An 18,915-nucleotide genomic window follows, 5' to 3' on the forward strand; every position below is an offset into this window, starting at 1 on the left:
TCTCAAATGCCTGGCAGATGCAGCAGATTTGTGGTGATGCAGCTGAACTCAACACCATGGGTTTCTCGGGCCTGAATTGTCTCGTGGGTGTGTCCAGGTAAAAGCCACCAGATCTTGACCCCACTGCCTTCACTCAGCAAACACTTATTGGTAACAAACTGTGCAGCCAGGCACCTGACTAGGTTGGGGCATAATAACAGTTCACAGCTATATAAAATGTGTATTTACCCCACCCTTTGACATACAGTCATTTTGGAAGCATACATTTGAGAATACCTTTTATTCTTCAAAGCACATCCACACTTTTACCAGCTATTTTGAAACTCACTATCTTCTCTAGCCACTTCAGAGGGTTATAGTTTTATTCTCATGTGAAAGCTTGGGAAAGCAAGTCCCATGAGAGGTTCTCCCAAAGCCATTCAGTAACTTAGTAGTCAAGCTAGTAGGATGCAGTTTCTGGTGTGGTGGTCTTGAACCCGAGTGGTGGTTCTCAAAGTGTGGTCCATGGACCAGCAGCATCAGCATCACCTGGGAGCTTGTTAAAAATGCAAATTCTCAGGCCCCACCCCAGACTTACTACATGCAAAATTCTAGGGGAGGAGCCCAGTAATCTGCATTTTAATAAACTTCCAGGTGATCCTGAGGCACAATGGAGTTTGAGACACATTGGTCTAATATACTGACTTACAAGACTTAGGTGATATCAAGTCAACTCTCAGGAAGCTATTTAGTTAAGAAGACAAAAAAAAAAAAAAAAGGAGAAAGATCAACCTAAGCCCTCACTTTATGGTAACACCAGCACCAATATCCACATTTGAGTAATTACCCTTTATTCTAGAACCTACTGATTCAGCTTCCTCATGCTTCTTCCTGAAGAATGAGCTCTGCTTTTTCCCTCCAGCCAATATGGTGACATTTCAAAGACTGGCAGCTTCCCCATAAGGGAAGTTCTACGTCACTCAAAAGCGGGCTGGCTTTCAGATTTGTCGTCAGCCCCCTTCCTCACAACAGGAAAGAAGTGGACTGAAATTGTAGCAGAAAATGAGCTCTCTCCCTTTTTATTTCATTCATCTTCTAAAGAATATTTCACCATCACCCTGGAAAACATAGTTCGGAATCCCCCTGCCCTGGCTTGTCGGGGGTTCCCCCCACAGTCCTACCTAAACCCGCACTTCTGCACCTTAGACTGGTTTGCTCCTGTCTGGTTTTCACTATCAGTGAAGGTGAAAGTCAGAAAACGGCCTATCCATCTCCCCTTGGACCCCACCACTTGGCTTCTCAGATTTCTTGGAGGAGAAAGCCTCTATACTGCTCTAGCACTCCAACCACAGGGCTTTTGGAATTACAGCTGTAGCTTCAACCATACGTCTAAATCCACAGTAACATTTCTTTTATCTTGAATTACTTGAATTCACTTCTCCCTTCACCTTCATGTTCTGTCTTCAAATGAGTGATGGCATCTTGAGTTGGCATCTAGAGAAGCTATACTTTTATTGATCTTTTTAAAAATAAATAAATTTATTTATTTTTGGCTGTGTTGGGTCTTCGTTGCTACGTGCAGGCTTTCTCTAGTTGCGGCGAGCAGGAGCTGCTCTTCAATGTGGCGCGCAGGCTTCTCATTGTGGTGGCTTCTCTTGTTGCAGAGCACGGGCTCTAGGCACGTGGGTTCAGTAGTTGTGGCGCACAGGCTTAGTTGCTCCACGGCATGTGGGATCTTCCCAGACCAGGGATCGAACCCGTGTCCCCTGCATTGGCAGGAGGATTCTTAACCACTATGCCACCAAGGAAGTCCCCATATATGTTTTTATATACAAATATTGGGGCCTGGCTATACTGGACAACATAATAAAATAAAATGCACCTGTATTTGAATCCTGCTGGATTTGGCAGCTCAAATGCAACTGATACAGGAATGTAGTATCAGTGACTCAAAACTAGTATTACCATCTGTGATACGATTTTCCAAAATGGCAAACAACTCTTGGTCAAGTTCTGAACTAAACAAAGTGTGATCTTCCCTCAATGTAAAGGGTGGTTGCACTCCTAGGAAGCCAAGTACTTCATATAGGGTTGAGGTAGGATCTAGGCTCAGAGTGTTATTGTATATTATTGTTGTAAGCAGGCTGCTCACCACGTGAATGTCTAACAGGACACTGAAAAGTTGTACAGGATGTGGGATGCTGCAGAGAGTTTTGCATCCTTGACCCTCTCCCATTCAATGCTAGTAGCACACCTCAACCTTTGTGACCTTTGGAACACTGCCATAGATGTCCAAAATGTCCCCTATGGAAAGGTTCTACATGGTTTAAGAACCCTGCTCTGACCTTTCTCTTGATAATAATTAATCAGTTGGGCCTATAATGAGATGAATACCATACCATATCCTTTCTTTATCTTCAGGTGCCCTTCAACAACTCCTTCCTCCACTGGCTCTTAGGGTGAAAGCCTCAGGCCCAACAACTCTTATCTGTAGTTCCCAATATATCACCTCACAAGCTCCACAGATAATCTTGACTTCAAATTCCCATCTGGGCTCAGCTGGGTTGAGACACTGTATCAGTATGACAATTATTTTTTTTTAATCTCCAGTATGTTTATGCCACTGATTGCTTCAATGTACTCAGAGAACTTATGATTTCCCATCACCGAATCTCATTCTAGCCAGTAATCTCAATCTCTTCCCATGTTTTCTGTCTCACAAAGTCTGCCAACCTGTAGCAGGTGTGCCCACCCTGAACTCTTGTGATTGTTTACAGTCTCCTCTTCATATCTCAATATCTCTTCCTAAGAAACGTACTGAAAAGTAGAGACATAGGCAAGAGAGCCCACAAGAGGAACAAGGGGTCCCACATGATATAGTAGAGAAAGCATAAGGCTAACTCAATTGCTAAACTTGGCCACATCCATTTCTCCATCTGGGCCTCAGTTTCCCTATTCTAAACAAAAGAATGGATCAAATGATCTCTCAGAGGCACTCCAGCTCCAACAGTCTATGATTCTATGGATCTGGACAAGCCCACAAATAAAATCAGAAAAGCATGGACTGAATGATTTAGTGTTGACTTCATCCCCTTTGCGAACAATGTGATGCTTCTAGCAGAGAGGCTGTGAATTGTGACATGGTTCAAGGAAAGAAACAAGCAGACTTTTGTGAAAAGCACAGCCGCTGGGAATTCACTGGGGTCAGAACTTACCACATAGAATGGGAGAGGCAATGAACTCCAGGTATTGAATGTCTTTGTGTCCTATTCAGCACCATAAGCCTAACTCATAAAGAAAGCCAACTAGGCAGGCAAATGGCCTCAGCAAATACCCCCAATGGACTGTAGGAACCGGTGTCTGGCCTGGCATAGGTCCAAGAGCAAGTTACAGCTCGGGAACTTGCTGACCTCGTTCCACAGTTTACCTCCTTTCTACATCTTTGCTTGATTTTATTGTGTCCCTCCTCCAGCAGTTACTTCAGGAACCTGAAGAAACCTTGGTCATTGCCTTGTATGACTACCAAACGAATGATCCACAGGAACTCACGCTACAACGCAATGAGGAGTACTACCTGCTGGACAGTTCCGAGATTCACTGGTGGAGAGTTCAGGACAGGAATGGGTAAGGCACCTTCGTGGTTGCTGTCCCAGTTTTTGAGGTGAGGTGGGAACAAAGAAATACTGGAATGATTGTCCTACCTCTCTCAGCAGGACCACGGCACTGAGTTAGGAGAGGAGAGCAGAGGCAGGAGGAGGAAGGAAGAAGTAGTTGAAAAGGGTCTTTGCCCTTCTCAGAAGTGGCTGGGAGGCAGTCACTTGCTATACTGGCTCCCTGCACCCCATCAAGCACTCCCAGCCTCCAAACTCATCTAAAAATCTCCTGGGTTCTTCCACTGACATCCACAGTTTGGGAGAATGGCAACTTGTTCCACAAAGCACCATTGTCCTTGAGTGTTTAAGTGAGGTTGAAGGTACATCCCATTGTGAGGGTCTTATTTTTGGAGGAAAGAAAAGGTGCGTACAGATGGTGCAGATTGGTGGTTACATTAAGAAGCATCAGGAAAAAAATACTAAAGATTTAGTTAAACCAACTGCCTTTGAACTAGCCATCCGAATGATTCATGGAGAAAATAAAGTTGTGCAAATACAGTTTGCCCACTATAGGACTTTTGAATGAAAAAAATCTTATGACCCCTCCTCTGATCTGAAATATAGGAAAATTACTGTTATTGACCTTCAGAATGCTCTGGGATGTATATGACTTAATACTAGTGCTTAGTTTAAAGTTATCAGATTCACACTGCTTTATAAGGCTTTCTTTTTTTCCTTTAAATATCAGAGGTATTTACCTATGCCCTGGAATAGTCTCCAGAATCATCTCCAGAAGATGATTTCAGTGATTGCCTAAATCCAACATAAAAGTGTGCCATAATTTAGCAAATTCCCTTCTTGGATGCTTAGGTTGTTTCTAATATTTTGCAAATATTAACAACACTGCAATTAACACCTTTCTATATTAATATTAAGGGTTTAACCATTTTCAAAGTGTGAGGTTATTATTAGTTTAAAAATATTTTAAAGAGAAAAAGAAAACACTCCATCATTGCAACATCTGGATAGCCTACGTTCATGTTTTATATATAAAAATAAAAAACTAACAATAGTGAGAAATATACATAAAAATAAGCCACCCTCCATTTGCCCGCACATCAGTCCTAAAAGTATTCATTATTAAGTTACTTGTGCATCCTAAGCAAAAAAGTTATACATATACAAATACATCCTTTTTTCATTTGCACTAATGTGGTCCATTCTGGTCTTCACCTTGCTTTTAACCTTTAATGATATATCTTAGAGATACTTTCATATCAGCACATACAAATCTACCTTATTCTTTAAATAATTGCATAGTTTTAGAATGTATGCTTGCGTTATAAATATTTAGACAATATTTTATAGTGGGACATTTAGTTTCCAGGTTGCTCAGTGAAGATCTTGTATTACTCATGCTTGTGTATCTTGGTAATCTTTTGAAATTTATAGATTTTTGAAAAAAATTTTTTTGAAAAAATTTTTTTCTTTGGGAAAAAAAATATATCTCACATTTCTAACTATGGAACTGGTGAGTCAGACTATGTGAAGTCTTAATTTTGAAACATAAATCCCTCAAAAATTTTGCCAAATTCCTACCAACAGGGTATTCGAGTGCCAACACTGGGTATCATTAAACTTAACAACAAAAAAAGGACCAATCGTTGAGTAAAAAAAAAGAGGTACACAAATATCTTTAGGGTTAAGGCTTTACTTTTTTTTTTTTTTTTTTCCTGCGGTACGCGGGCCTCTCACTGCTGTGGCCTCTCCCGTTGCGGAGCACAGGCTCCGGACGTGCAGGCTCAGTGGCCATGGCTCACGGGCCCAGCCGCTCTGTGGCATGTGGGATCTTCCCGGACCGGGGCACGAACCCGTGTCCCCTGCATCGGCAGGCGGACTCTCAACCACTGCGCCACCAGGGAAGCCCAAGGCTTTACTTTTCATATATATCAAAACTTACATTTTCAAGGCACCGTTTCTTTAAGTAGCCTTATCAACTCCACTGCAGGGGAAGTGAGGGAGAGGTATAAAACAAGATTAGATCAAGCACTGTGATCTTGGAGGCAGTGTCTCTTGCTAGCTGAGAACAGACGCCAAAGCCCCTCATCTGGAACCTCTCTCTGTAGTTGACTGGGGGAAACAAACAAAACCAGTCACATTACCTTCTCTTTGCCTGTTATGGGGAGGCCCATAGCAGAAACAGGTTCAAGACTGCCTGGCTCTACAAACACCAGAGGAACTTACTCAGAAATTCATCCCTTCAATCAACTGACATGTCTTTAGCACAACTAATGTGCCAGGAAATTTCTTCTCCTAGGTCTCACTTCCCCAAATGACAGTTTACCCTTTGTTCATTGGCCCATGGAAAGGCTCAACTCTGCACTTCAAAGGGCATCAGAGAGGACACACCAGAGGCCAATCTGGCATAGGGGAATTTCCCCAGTTTGCTTTGTAATAGCCTGGTGAAGCAGGAAGTACACAAGATGGGGAAAAAGGAGACTTGGGCTTGAGTATCAGCTGCTTTTGTTGTACAGGACTTTGGAAAAGTCACTGAACTTCTGTGAATCCATTTCCTTATCTGTAAAATGCAGATGATAATATCAGCTTTCCATCTCAGAGTGCTGAGAAAATCAGTGAGATGAAGAAAGTGAAATGGCTTTGTAAAGTCTATACCTACACACAAGTGAAGACAATTATCATCATTTTGTAGATAACCCAGCTTTGGCTGGCATATTAAAACACAGTCATTCTACATGAAAGTGAAAATAGTATTTGACCTACTAATATAATTGTAAACATATGGTGTGGCAAAAACAGACATAATTAAAAGGAATGCCAAAAGAAGGACATAAAAGAAATAGCAAACTTGAGAACAAGTTGACTCCCATCAGTTGGCACTGACTGCCTTGAGCACTGGGTTAAGAATGATTCTGAGGCTGGGTGTTCAGTTCTCCAAAGAAAGCATGCCATAATTGACTAGCAAGGTCAGGTCAGCCATGGGTACAAGATATGAGATATCCCATATTTGATATCACCATTCTTGATTTCTTCACTCCTCAGAACAATTCTGTGAAATAGATTACAAATTTCCCATTAAACATAAATCACTAGGGACTTCCCTGGTGGTTCAGTGGTTAAGACTTCGCCTTCCACTGCAGGGGGTGCGGGTTCGATCCCTGGTCAGGGAGCTAAGGTCCCACGTGCCTTGCGGCCAAAAAAACAAAACATAAAACAGAAACAATATTGTAACAAATTCAATAAAGGCTTTAAAAATGGTCCACATCAAAAAAAATCTTAAAAAACAAAACAAAACAAAAAAACATAAGTCACTAGATTACAAAATGGCCTTATACAAAAATTAAAACAGGTGATAGAGTAAACAGCACGAAGTTATGAGACATCTTTTTATAGATTGCAGGGTCTGGAGGATTTTACATGGGATCTAGGTTAGGTCCTTCATTTTACAGGTACAGAGTCAGAGGCCTAGAGAGTGAAGGAGACACCGTTCTCACCTTGCAGTATTAAATGCGATAGTGTTTTGAAAAGTACAAAGCTACACACAGGTGTAAGGTATTTTGATGTTCTTATTAGTCTCTTAATCCATATGTCTTTGTTTATACACAATTTATTCCTGCTCAAAAGAAACCCCCAACCCCAAATCCGGCATGATTTTATCCTTTTTTTCTCATGTTTTACCATTTATGTTTGAAGGAGCTCATTTAACAAAAAATATTAGGGAGGCCTTGAATTAAAAGCTCACAGGTTTGACTGGCAGTATCTTTTGGGACCTGTGGTTGGAAAGTAATTCTTTATGTTTTATTTATTTTGGTTTCCCGACTGTAAAACACTAACACTAAAGCGGAAAAAATACTGATTATTACACACACACACAAATGTTTCCTAATAGAAAATAGAGACTGAACATTAATCTTTTTTCCAACGGAGGAAATTTCACAATGAAGAGATTAGCAAGCAGAGCTATTAAAGTAACCACTTCTTATTTATTATGATTCATATTTTAGTGGTAAAATCTACATAGCCTTTAACAGATAGCAGGTTGTTATTTTTAGCAATTCTTTTATTTGAAAATTTTAAAATGTCTTATCCCAAATGTTAAATAACATGAGACTTCATCTTTAAATGACTTTGAGTTGATTAAACCTATGAAATGGAGATGTGAAATTAGTTCTACATTAATCTAAACACTAATTTCCCTTTTAACAGGCATGAAGGATACGTACCAAGCAGTTATCTGGTGGAAAAGTCTCCAAATAACCTGGAAACCTACGAGTAAGATATTTTATTTGTTTTCCAAAAATATGGTGCTAAGGAGTCCTCTTACATTAGGAGTGAATATTGGTTGATTATTAAAATACCAGACATTTTCTCTTCTTGACCTGCTTTCTTCTCCCCCCATACTCTGATCCCTAAGTAAATAGTTGAGGGTCACTTTATTTATTTTCTTTTTTATTAGAAAGGTATTTTAATTAATTTATTTATTTAATTTATTTATTTTTGGCTGCGTTGGGTCTTCATTGCTGCGCGTAGGCTTTCTGTAGTTGTGGCGAGCGGGGGCTACTCTTCATTGCAGTGCGTGGGCTTCTCATTGCGGTGGCTTCTCTTGCTGCAGAGCATGGGCTCGAGGCATGCGGGCTTCAGTAGTTGTGGTGGGCAGGCTCAGTAGTTGTGGCTCGCGGGCTCTAGAGCACAGGCTCAGTAGTTGTGGCACATGGGCTTAGTTGCTCTGCGGCATGTGGGATCTACACCTGCCAGGGATCGAACCTGTGTCCTCTGCATTGGCAGGTGGATTCTTAACCACTGCACCACGTGGGGAGCCCGAGGGTCACTTTATTTTATTTATTTATTTTTGGCTGCATCGGGTCTTAGTTGCGGCATGCGGGATCTTAAGTTGCAGTGTGCAGGCTTCTCTCTAGTTGTGGCGTGCGGGGTTTTTTCTCTCTCTAGTTGTGGCGCACAGGCTCCAGGGCACATGGGCTCTGTAGTTTGTGGCCCGCAGGCTCTCTAGTTGAGGCGCATGAGCCCAGTAGTTGTGGTGCATGGGCTTAGTTGCCCCCTGCAGCATGTGGGATCTTAGTTCCCTGACCAGGGATCGAACCCGCATCCCCTGCATTGTAAGGGGGATTCTTTACCACTGGACCACCAGGGAAATCCCGAGGGTCACTTTAAATAGAAGGGGGAGGGTATGTGTTCTCATCTCCCCTTTTATCTAAGGGATGATTTTCAGATGCCTGCACATAACTGTGGTCAAAGGAAAAGGTTCTTCTGGGAATCCCAGGAATATTTATCTTACTTGAGAAGGAAAAAACACCGTGAACACTGGATCAAATACAAACTGACTTAAAACATGGTTTAATGCCATATTTCCAATACCAAGATAGCAGACAAAAATATAGGTATTAAATATCTGCTTAGCTTGTGTTCTTTATTTCAAGCTCGCATTTAAAAGAAGAGTTCACATGGATATAATTTTATTTTATTTTATTTATTTATTTATTTTTGGCTGTGCTGGGTCTTTGTTGCTGTGTGCAGGCTTTCTCTAGGTGCGGCGAGTGGGGGCCACTCTTCATTGCAGTGCGCAGGCTTCTCACTGCAGTGGCTTTTCCTATTGCGGAGCACAGGCTCTAGGTGCATGGGCTTCAGTAGTTGTGTCTCATGGGCTCTAGAGTGCAGGCTCAGTAGTTGTGGCGCATGGGCTTAGTTGCTCCACGGCATGTGGGATCTTCCCGGCCCAGGGCTCACCTCTGTGTTCCCTGCATTGGCAGGCGGATTCTTAACCACTGTGCCACCAGGGAAGCCCCACATGGATATAATTTTAATGGAATTACTTAATGTTTAATAAAATTCAAGTGTAGAGTACAATGTACTCACCATGTACATGTATTTCCTAGCTCAGCTGCTGGAAGGCCCAGAAACAATAATACTACAGTAGCAATGTGTACACTCAGATCTTGGTTTTTTTTTTTTTTTTTTGCTCTACGCGGGCCTCTCACTGTTGTGGCCTCTCCCGTTGCGGAGCACAGGCTCCGGACGCGCAGGCTCAGTGGCCATGGCTCACGGGCCCATGGGCCATGGCTCCGCGGCATGTGGGATCTTCCCGGACCGGGGCATGAACCCGTGTCCCCCTGCATCGGCAGGGGGACTCTCAACCACTGCGCCACCAGGGAAGCCCCAGATCTTGGTTTTTAAATAACACTTCCCACTAAAAAGAACTAGGACTTCTTGGAGAAATGGCTTGGGGATTCAGAGTCGGGGCAGGGAAAGAACAAAGATGAAACTGGAACATTTTGATGCATCAAAAACTAAAGAAGTACCCCCCAATATTTTTTTGTTAAATAATGTGAACATATTGAAAGATCACAGAAGTCCGCTTAAAAATGCTCCTTCTGATTAAATCTGGGATAATTTGAGTATCAAGATAAATAATGACAGTAAGGGACTACTATCCACTGAGTAAAATAAAAAAATCAATAATAAATAAATAGCTTGATAGATAAGTAAATAAATAAATAAATGGGCAAGAAGAGAAAAAAGCTCTTTCTTGCAGCAAAATGCCAACTAATGAATGTAGAAGGAACAATAAAGTTTAAAAATCACCATTTTATAACTCAAAGTACCAACTAATTCAGGCAAAAATCATCAATGAGTGTCACAAATAGGTGGTGAAAGTTTGATATTTACATAGTTTCAAAGTATCTTCTCACAAACCACTTACTAATAACAAAGAGGAAATATCTGGTAGATCCCATCTTAACTAAATGATCCAAGTTCACATCAATAATGGGGCAAGCAGACACCGTGCATCTCCTGATGTGATACACTGAGAAAGACACAACATCACTTCTGTGACATTGCTGCCCAAACATGCATAACCTGAATTATTCATGAGGAAATAATAGACAAATCCAAACTGAGGATAGTCTACAAAATAACTGCCCTGTGCTCTACAAAAATGTTAATATCATGAAAGACGTGAAAGGCTGAGAAATTGGTCCACGTTAAAAAACTGAAGAGATGGGGTAACTAAATGCACCAGTAATCCTGGATCAATCTTGAACCATAAAAAAGCAAACCAAAAAAAGTTACAAAATATATTATTGAGACAACTGATAAAATTTGAATAAGGTCTAAAATTAGGTAATAGTATTGTATCAATGTTAAATTTCATGATTTTGGTAATTGTACTATGGTTATACAAGTGTATATTCTACTTATTAGAAACACATACTGAAGTACTTAGGGGTAAAAGTCTATTCTCAAATGGCTCAAAAAATCTAGTTATCTATAGCTATCTACCTATCTCTCTATCTATCTATCTGGACAGAATGTAAAACAAATGTGTAAAATATCAACAATTGGTTCATCTATATGTGGGAGTTCTTTCACAGCATTTTACAACTTTTCTCTAAGTTCAAAATCATTTAGAGATAAAATTTTAAGTACTCATCAAGCTTAAGATACCAGGGTTGAAGAATGCTATCTAGTGAAACCTTCTATTAACTCATTTGTGTTCTTATTAGTTCAAATGTGGTCAAGTTATTTGTTGCTGAAATTCTAACAGATTCTATAGTGAAGAACTATCATTTTCTGAAGAGTCTCTCAACCTGAGATTCATTTTGATCAAGTAGGTAAGAGAAGCCCCTCCCTCAGCTAACAGGAGTCATCACTTCCAAGAATACTCAAACTGTAATGAAATATATGAGATATGCTTAAAGAATAAAATTCTTTTATTATTTTACAGTCAACACCTTTAGAAAAAATTAGGTATTTATTTCAAATGATCACTAGGCTGGGAAGTTTTCTTTTTGTTTTGGTTTTTTACTTTTAATCAGAATTACTTCATTTATGGTAGAAGGGGCACATTCAAACTTCCAACAGAGTATAAGGCCATAGGGAATACTGGAGCTTGGGGCACAAAAAAGGTATATTCCCCCTCTTGAAGATATTTTAAGTCACTTTTAAAATGAAACACTACAGCATACAAACAAAAGTCTGTGAACTCTATTCTGCACTCTGTCAGTTTGCATTTCAGATATGGAATCGTAGCTAGATAATTAAATGACTCATAAACAAGCATCCAGATAGTTATTATGTCTGGGTATACCAAAAAAAAAAAAGGCCCAATATGATTACTTTTTTCCTTGAACTTAACATTGTCTAGATATCTGCATAAGAACTCAAAATTGTACCCCAGGAACATGATCATGGGTTGGTAAGTTGATTGGCTTCAGGTCTCCTGCTGTGGTTTGGGGACATGACTTTGGGCAAGTTTCTTCACCAGGTTGGATCTCAGATCCCTTTTCCTTAAACTGAATTGTCAGGTAAGATGAAGGAAAGCAAAGCGTGGCACTCTTGCTGACATTCCCTCCCTGTGCCTGAACTCAGGGCAGACACCACTCTTAGATAGTGACATTCTTACTCCTTGAGCTCAGACTGGCCACACAGCTCCAGGAAGCCAGCACTAACTGATCAGAGCTGACACATAAGATGAAGCATATTTGTTAGGCTTCAACTAAATAAGTTCTAAGAGCCCACTGAGTTGGAAAGTACCATCCAGTTGCATGCGTTCAAAAGCTCAGATGAAGTGAAGTAAGTCAGACAGAGAAAGAAATATCCTATGATATCACTCTTATGTGGAATCTAAAAAAATGGCACAAATGAACTTATTTACAGGACAGAAATTGAGTCACAGATGTAGAAAACTTATGGTTATCAAGGGGGAAAGTGGGGTATAAATTGGGAGATTGGGATTGACATATACACACTACTATATATAAAAGATAACTAATAAGAACCTACTGTATAGCACAGGGAACACTATTTGGTGCCCTACAATGACCTATATGGGAATGGAGTCTAGAAGAGAGTAGATATATGTATATGTATGCCTGACTCACTTTGCTGTACAGCAGAAACTAACACAACATTGTAAATCCAATTAATTTAGAACAGTTATTTTAAAAAAGCTCAGATGAATCCACTAATTCCCTTATTTGTGGCTACTCTCAAATAACCAAACAAGTTTCGTAAGTGGTGTTGCTTCCCCACCCAGAACTTCTCTCCCCCCTGGGCTTATTAATTTCCACAACTGATTGTTAACTGATGATCATTCTGTCTCCTCTAACCTAATAAGTGGACAGGGAGGCCAGGATATGGTTCAAGTGTTAACAACACTGAAAAACTTCAACCCTAAAAAACCACTCACATTCTTTTTTTTTTTTTTTTACCACTTTTTAGTTGTTTTTTCACCAGACAACAAAATTATAAAAATAATGCTCCTGTTTGGACATGCTCCAGTTTGAAGAGCTCTACTTTAGAAGATACAGGGAGTATGGGTAGTAAAAGAATATAAATTATTTCACTCCATTTCATTTCTCTTTCAAACTTATCCATTAAACATTTAATTTTTGTATTAAAATATAGATAGGGAAAGAAGGACCCATGTGAGAACATGCACATGATAAATAGTGCGAAGATTACGTTCCTTAGGAGTTTGCAGATCGCAAAAACTATATCTGACAGGTGTAACCCCTGAAAGTTGTAGAGCTGGGGGCTACAGCATAGCAAACTAGGATTTTCTGGGGGGAGAGAGGGAGCCTGGTATTGTTTTTCCTTAAGTCCCTGGTATATGATAGTTACAGGCTCTTTATGGTGGTGGTAAGAGCATGGACTCTGGAGCCAGAATGGCTGCGTTCACATTCTGGCTACGCCTTACTAGCTCATTATTGACCTTGGGCAAGTCCCATAACCTGCTGATAACACTTTCTGACACATGATAGGTGAGCTACACATCAGCTAAATATTCTTTGCAGTCTTAAAGTTCTCACCGTCTTAAAGTTCTCACCAGAGTATGGCTGGAGCTTTCCCCCCAGCAAACTTTGATAGAGTCCACTGACCAGAGATATGATTTCAGCCTAGCTACAGCTAATGCAAAAGAGACTAAACAGGGCATACTCAGGAAGCCAAAGTTCATATCGAGGCTGTTTTAATGGAAACTTTATGAAAAGTCAGTTAGCATCTTTGTATAACTTGTATAATTCTAGTTTAGAGTCATCATTCATTAAAATTCCAAGAATGATACTACACTGCATTTATGTTACATGTCATCTGTTGTTGCTTGCTTGAGTATGATATGCCACACATACAGATTAATGGCCAGCCAGGCAAGGGGCTGGACTGCTAGTTTCAAATGCTCAGATGTATGAAGAAGAGCTTTAGCACTACATATGTTAATGAAATCAAACTATAAAAATGACATTGAACCCATAGTGTACTTAGATTTGCTTTTCCCCATTATCCAAATCATTCCTTCACACTGCATTGGTTCCTAAAGGTGTCTGACATGAATTATTTCAGGTTAAGATCTATTCTTTGGTAGCAAAAATCAAGAAGTATCTCTACTTTCTTTTTTTATTTATACATTTAATCTATTATTCAAATTACTTATAGAAAATTTGATTTTAAAACTTCTCCAGAGAAGAAATGAGACACTTATCCTGAGAAAATAAGCCAGAAATCTTAAGAAATTAAAACAGCTGTATGATAAAATCAGAAACACAAAATTAAACAATATCGTGTCATCAAATGAACCCTGTGACACATTTTCCTTTTAAACCAACTTTGAAGCTCAATCTCAGGTTAGTTCGCTTTGTAAAAGTAGAAAATATGTGAATGTTTACCTTACTTTTAGCAGATTACATCCATTAAATTTTTTTAGTTCTTTCAGCAAATAAATTTAGCATTCCTTTGACAAGGAATAACAGGAATGCCTAAGGTTTTTCTACATTTGCATATTTTACAAAGATAAACTAGCCTTATGAGACACTGTCAATGTCATTTGTGCAGGAGCTTTTGTGCAGCTGGGAAAAAAATGTAATTATTTTGCAGAAGATCTTGAAAACCAGTCTTACAGAGGAAAATACTGCAATTGTTTTAAAAGGATATTTGCTACACTTTCAAATTTATATTAAATTTTTACAGCTGCCCTAGCATCATCCTGCTAATAACCACCCACTGACTTACAAAATAGAGCAGAAGATAAATGTTTTCTAAAATGTTAATGTGGAAAATTTCCAACATGCACAAAAATAGAGAGAAAAATATAATGAACCTCCATGTACCCAAAACCCAGCTTCAACAATTATCAACATTTCACCAATTCTGATTCATTTGTTCCAATTAAACATTTTATTACCTGGAAATGGTTCATGCTTTTGCTTTTGAGTTTGAAAGCATTGGTAGAAACAAAAAGAACAAAAACTTTTCTGGCATTAATTATCTTTCATAAGTAAATAATGAAGTTTTTAAAAATGTCATTGATCTATGACTTTTTCCTGCGTTCAGGTGGTACAATAAGAGTATCAGCCGAGACAAAGCTGAGAAACTTCTTTTGGACACAGTAAGTCTCCTTAAACTGTCTTTTAACTTCAAATAAAATGAATTGTGTTACTTTTTTTCAGCCATGCTGTGCTTTGTGCTAATGCAGTGAGTTGACATATTGGATTAACAGTGGTGTCCATGTCTGGTAAAAGTATTCTGGGGGTTCACAGCGTTAGCATACATCAGTATAAGAAACCTGGAGAGGATCAAAGGCCTTGGTATTCACGTGTGACCGTGACCACAACTTCCGTGGGTGGTCTTTCGGGCTGTGATGGCTGGCCCTGGGGAGCTGTGGTGCTGGTCTTCCTTGCCTGCATCTCTGGCTGGGTCAGGGGTGCCTGTGCCTCAGATTCAGCCTGGTTTGGCTGTGTGTGGATATAGAGGAAATACACCACTTGTTTTAACTTATTTTTCATGCAACCATTCTTCTTGAGAGCCATACGGTGCCAGAAGCAGGACTGACCTTACACAGGGGTGTCAGGATTAAGGGAGAGAAGGCGTGGTGTAGTGAGGAAAGTACTGGGTCCTGGCCACTGCTCTCGCTCCAACTCAGCGTGTGACTTCGGAAACATCTCTTCTTCCTTCCGGGCCTCAGTTTCTCAATGAGTACAAGAGGAGCACTGGACTAAATCAGGGATGACAATTACCCAGACTCATACTGCCACTCTCTGCTCCTGGCCCTGTGGCTGACACAGTTGATCAGAGTTCATGGCTTTGGGATCCTTCTCAAAACAGTGCTCCAGGATGCTGCCATCAATTGACTGGCATGCAAGGTAAAACCTCTTCCTGGATCAGAAGATCATTTGTTATTCTAAAACAGTGCCTCTAAAAGTACCTGTGGTGGTGGACTACTTTTTGTGGTTGGTTTTTAATTCCCAATCTGTCACAGACTTTTATTTTGTAAAATACAATAAAAATGAATTACCAGAAAAAAAGGAAAAATAAGAAGCAAAGACATAAAAAATGCAAGTCCAATTTTTTATTAGTATTAGATTCATTAAACATAAAATTACTCTGTCTGATTGCTATAAAAAGATTCTAAATGCTTACTCTCAATTTCTTTTTTTAATCTGGTGGTGGACCAGTAACAATTTGCTAACTGGCACCCAACCATACACCACACTTAAAGTAGCACAGAAAATTGCACATTTAGGGCCCTTGCAGAGAAACCAAACGCATGGAGGTACTGAGAGAAAACTTTCTACAGGGAAATCAATCAATTTATCAGCGTATTTGCTTAGAGCAGTGGTTCGCAGGCCTGTCTGCACATTAAAATCACCTGGGAAACATTTTCAAAATACCAATGCCCAGGTCCCAGCCCAGATTCATTAAATCAAAATCTCTAATGGGCTAGAGGGGTGGGATAGGGAGGGTGGGAGGGAGACGCAAGAGGGAGGGGATGTGGGGATATATGTATATGTATAGCTGATTCACTGTGTTATACAGCAGAAACTAACACACCATTGTAAAGCAATTATACTCCAATAAAGATGTTAAAAAAGAAGAAAACCTCTAGTGGGTAGGGTCCAGGCATTCGTAATTTAGAGGAAACTCTCTCCAGGTTAATCTAATATTCACATGATGTTAATGACCCACACCCAACACAAGCCTCACCAGTGAGACCAGAAAACAGTAGGCCTGGGTTGATGGAGGCATCAGTCTCTCTGTGCCAAAATGTTAGCCCTGTTCCTGCCATTTCATGTTCCTGCCATTTCCCAGTTATGGTTTGAAGGTATTTCCTATCTTTAAGAATCTTAAACTGCAAACCTCTCCTGGATGGAATGAAGCTGGAGTGACCAACTCATCCTGGTTTGCCTGGAACTGTTCCAGTTTTAAAACTGAGAGTCCTATGGCCCCAGAGCCCCTGCACCTCAGTCCCAGGCAAACTGGGACAGTTGATCACCCAAACCGGTGACCATTACCAGTTTGGACAGTGGCTAGGGGTGAGCTTAGAGAAGGAGACCTGGGAAGATAGCACCCGCCGATGCAGGGGGCGCGGGTTCGTGCCCCGGTCCGGGAGGATCCCATGTGCCGCAGAGCGGCTGGGCCTGTGAGCCATGGCCGCTGGGCCTGCGCGTCCAGAGCCTGTGCTCCGCAACGGGAGAGGCCACAACAGTGAGAGGCCCGCATACCGAAAAAAAAAAAAAGAGGGCAAGTCCAGTTTGTGGATTTTCCAAAAGACTATTTGTGTTTACCAGTGACGGATGCAGAACAGGTAGTCTGTATGATGTCAGCCGTCTCAATCAGCATCTGTTGCCTTTATGACGTCTGCACCATTTCCTTTATTAGGATTTCTCAGTATCAACTCACATACCTTACCATTTTGCTGAGCACAGATCTAAGCACATAGAGATACTTGAGACAGGGTCTTTGATCTCAATAAGCTTTAGACTCTATTGAGAAACAAGACAAACTCAGAAGAAACAGAGGATAATCTAAGAAAAACTGAGCATATGCAGCAGGCTTTCAGTGGCCTCAGAGTTCTGAGAATATTCTAGAAGAATTAGAAAGATTTCATGGAGAAAGAGGAACTAAGCTGAGTCATTACTAGACTCTGGTTTCTCCTTGGTTCCACCTCGACTCAACACAGTTATTTCCTGTGGTTCCCAATATCACACATTAGAATCACTGGGAAATTTTTAAAAATACAGACTCCCAGGCCCCAGCCCAGACCTACAGAATCAGACTCTCCAGGGTTAGTTTGTGGGAACCTATATTTTTTCAAGTCAAACTTGTGATGCATATGTGGCCCACTCAGCACCTATGTTGTTGGATAACATAATAAATTATTAAATTAACCAATAAGAACTTATAATTAAATAAGAATTATACTGAGTTTAAACAAGTGCAGTTTTGTTATTTTCAATCCCACGTTGGTTAATGAAGTATTGCCCATGGAGCACCTAAAACAGCCCACATTAATGATTAGCAAAAGATGATTTCTATTTTACAGCAGTTCTTTGGAGACACAAATACATTCTGCTTGCTGGGGCAGTTGAAACATTCCTCCTTATTAATATGCTAGACTACTTCACCAAATCCTCTTTGCCTCCTTAGGTAATATAAGGGCAAACTTCAGTGGGTCCCTATATTGTATGATTTTTGAAACATCAGCTGAATTGTTTCAGGGGTGAATTTAGTGTCTCCTTATCTAACAATTATAGGACCCTTAAAAGATTGATTGATTCATTGTTATTGACCAAAAATGGATTTATTTTATTTTTATTAAGTAAATCTCCTGATATACTGCCCCATGCATATTTCTCCACTAGAATATAAACCCTTTACCTTGTTCCTGCTGTACACAGGACCCCAGAACTGTACCTATGATAACGTAGTTGCTCAATGAATATTTATTGAGTGAATGAATATAGCAAATGCTTAAGAAGTGTTTTTAAATTAACAAATATGCTGTAGGAGAAGCTGGCTAATCATGAGCATCATTGGGGAGCTTTTAAAAAATACAAATTCCAGTACTCCAGCCCTCACCAGTCAGAAGCTTAGGAAGTGGTACCCAGGTGATTCTGGGTCTTACCCAAGTTTGGGAACCACAGAAAATATCTCCTATTGTGTCCTATCAATTCTTCGGATAGCACCTCCTCTAAGAAGCCACTCAGGCTTTCCCTCCCACAAGCTGTGGAATGTGGTTTTTCCACACCTTTGAACCCTTGTGGTGCAATGTCATGACATCTCCAGTGGCTCTGTTTTCACTCAGCCTCGGACCTCAGCAGTCTCTCTTCTGTCGTAACACATTTAGGTAGAGGATGAATTCCTTGCCAGCAGGTACTCTATACTTTACAGCATTGCATACGTTGGGTGGCCTGAATTTTGGGCAGAAGCCTTATCTAAGACATTGGTTTATCATATTTCCATGATTCTAAGATGTTATTAAAGATACAGTACTGACTCCATACCAGGATTTTTTCAAGAAAAGAAATGAACCACC

At 40.2% G+C, this 18,915-nt stretch overlaps 1 protein-coding gene across 2 annotated transcripts in view; it reads left to right on the plus strand.

Moving 5' to 3' along the window:
* ITK (IL2 inducible T cell kinase) overlaps positions 1-18,915 on the plus strand; it is a gene marked incomplete at its 5' end in the record, with an annotated part of 66,023 nt that overhangs the window by 28,298 nt on the left and 18,810 nt on the right. For both annotated transcript variants that reach the window (XM_081232905.1, XM_081232906.1), the window contains 3 exons: positions 3,452-3,603; positions 7,797-7,862; positions 14,934-14,988. In XM_081232905.1, the coding sequence (XP_081089031.1) occupies positions 3,452-3,603; positions 7,797-7,862; positions 14,934-14,988 (273 nt within the window). The remainder of the gene's footprint in view (positions 1-3,451; positions 3,604-7,796; positions 7,863-14,933; positions 14,989-18,915) is intronic.

Source organism: Mesoplodon bidens (genome assembly GCF_964165515.1).
Source record: "Mesoplodon bidens genome assembly, chromosome: 4".
Lineage (NCBI taxonomy): Eukaryota > Metazoa > Chordata > Mammalia > Artiodactyla > Ziphiidae > Mesoplodon > Mesoplodon bidens.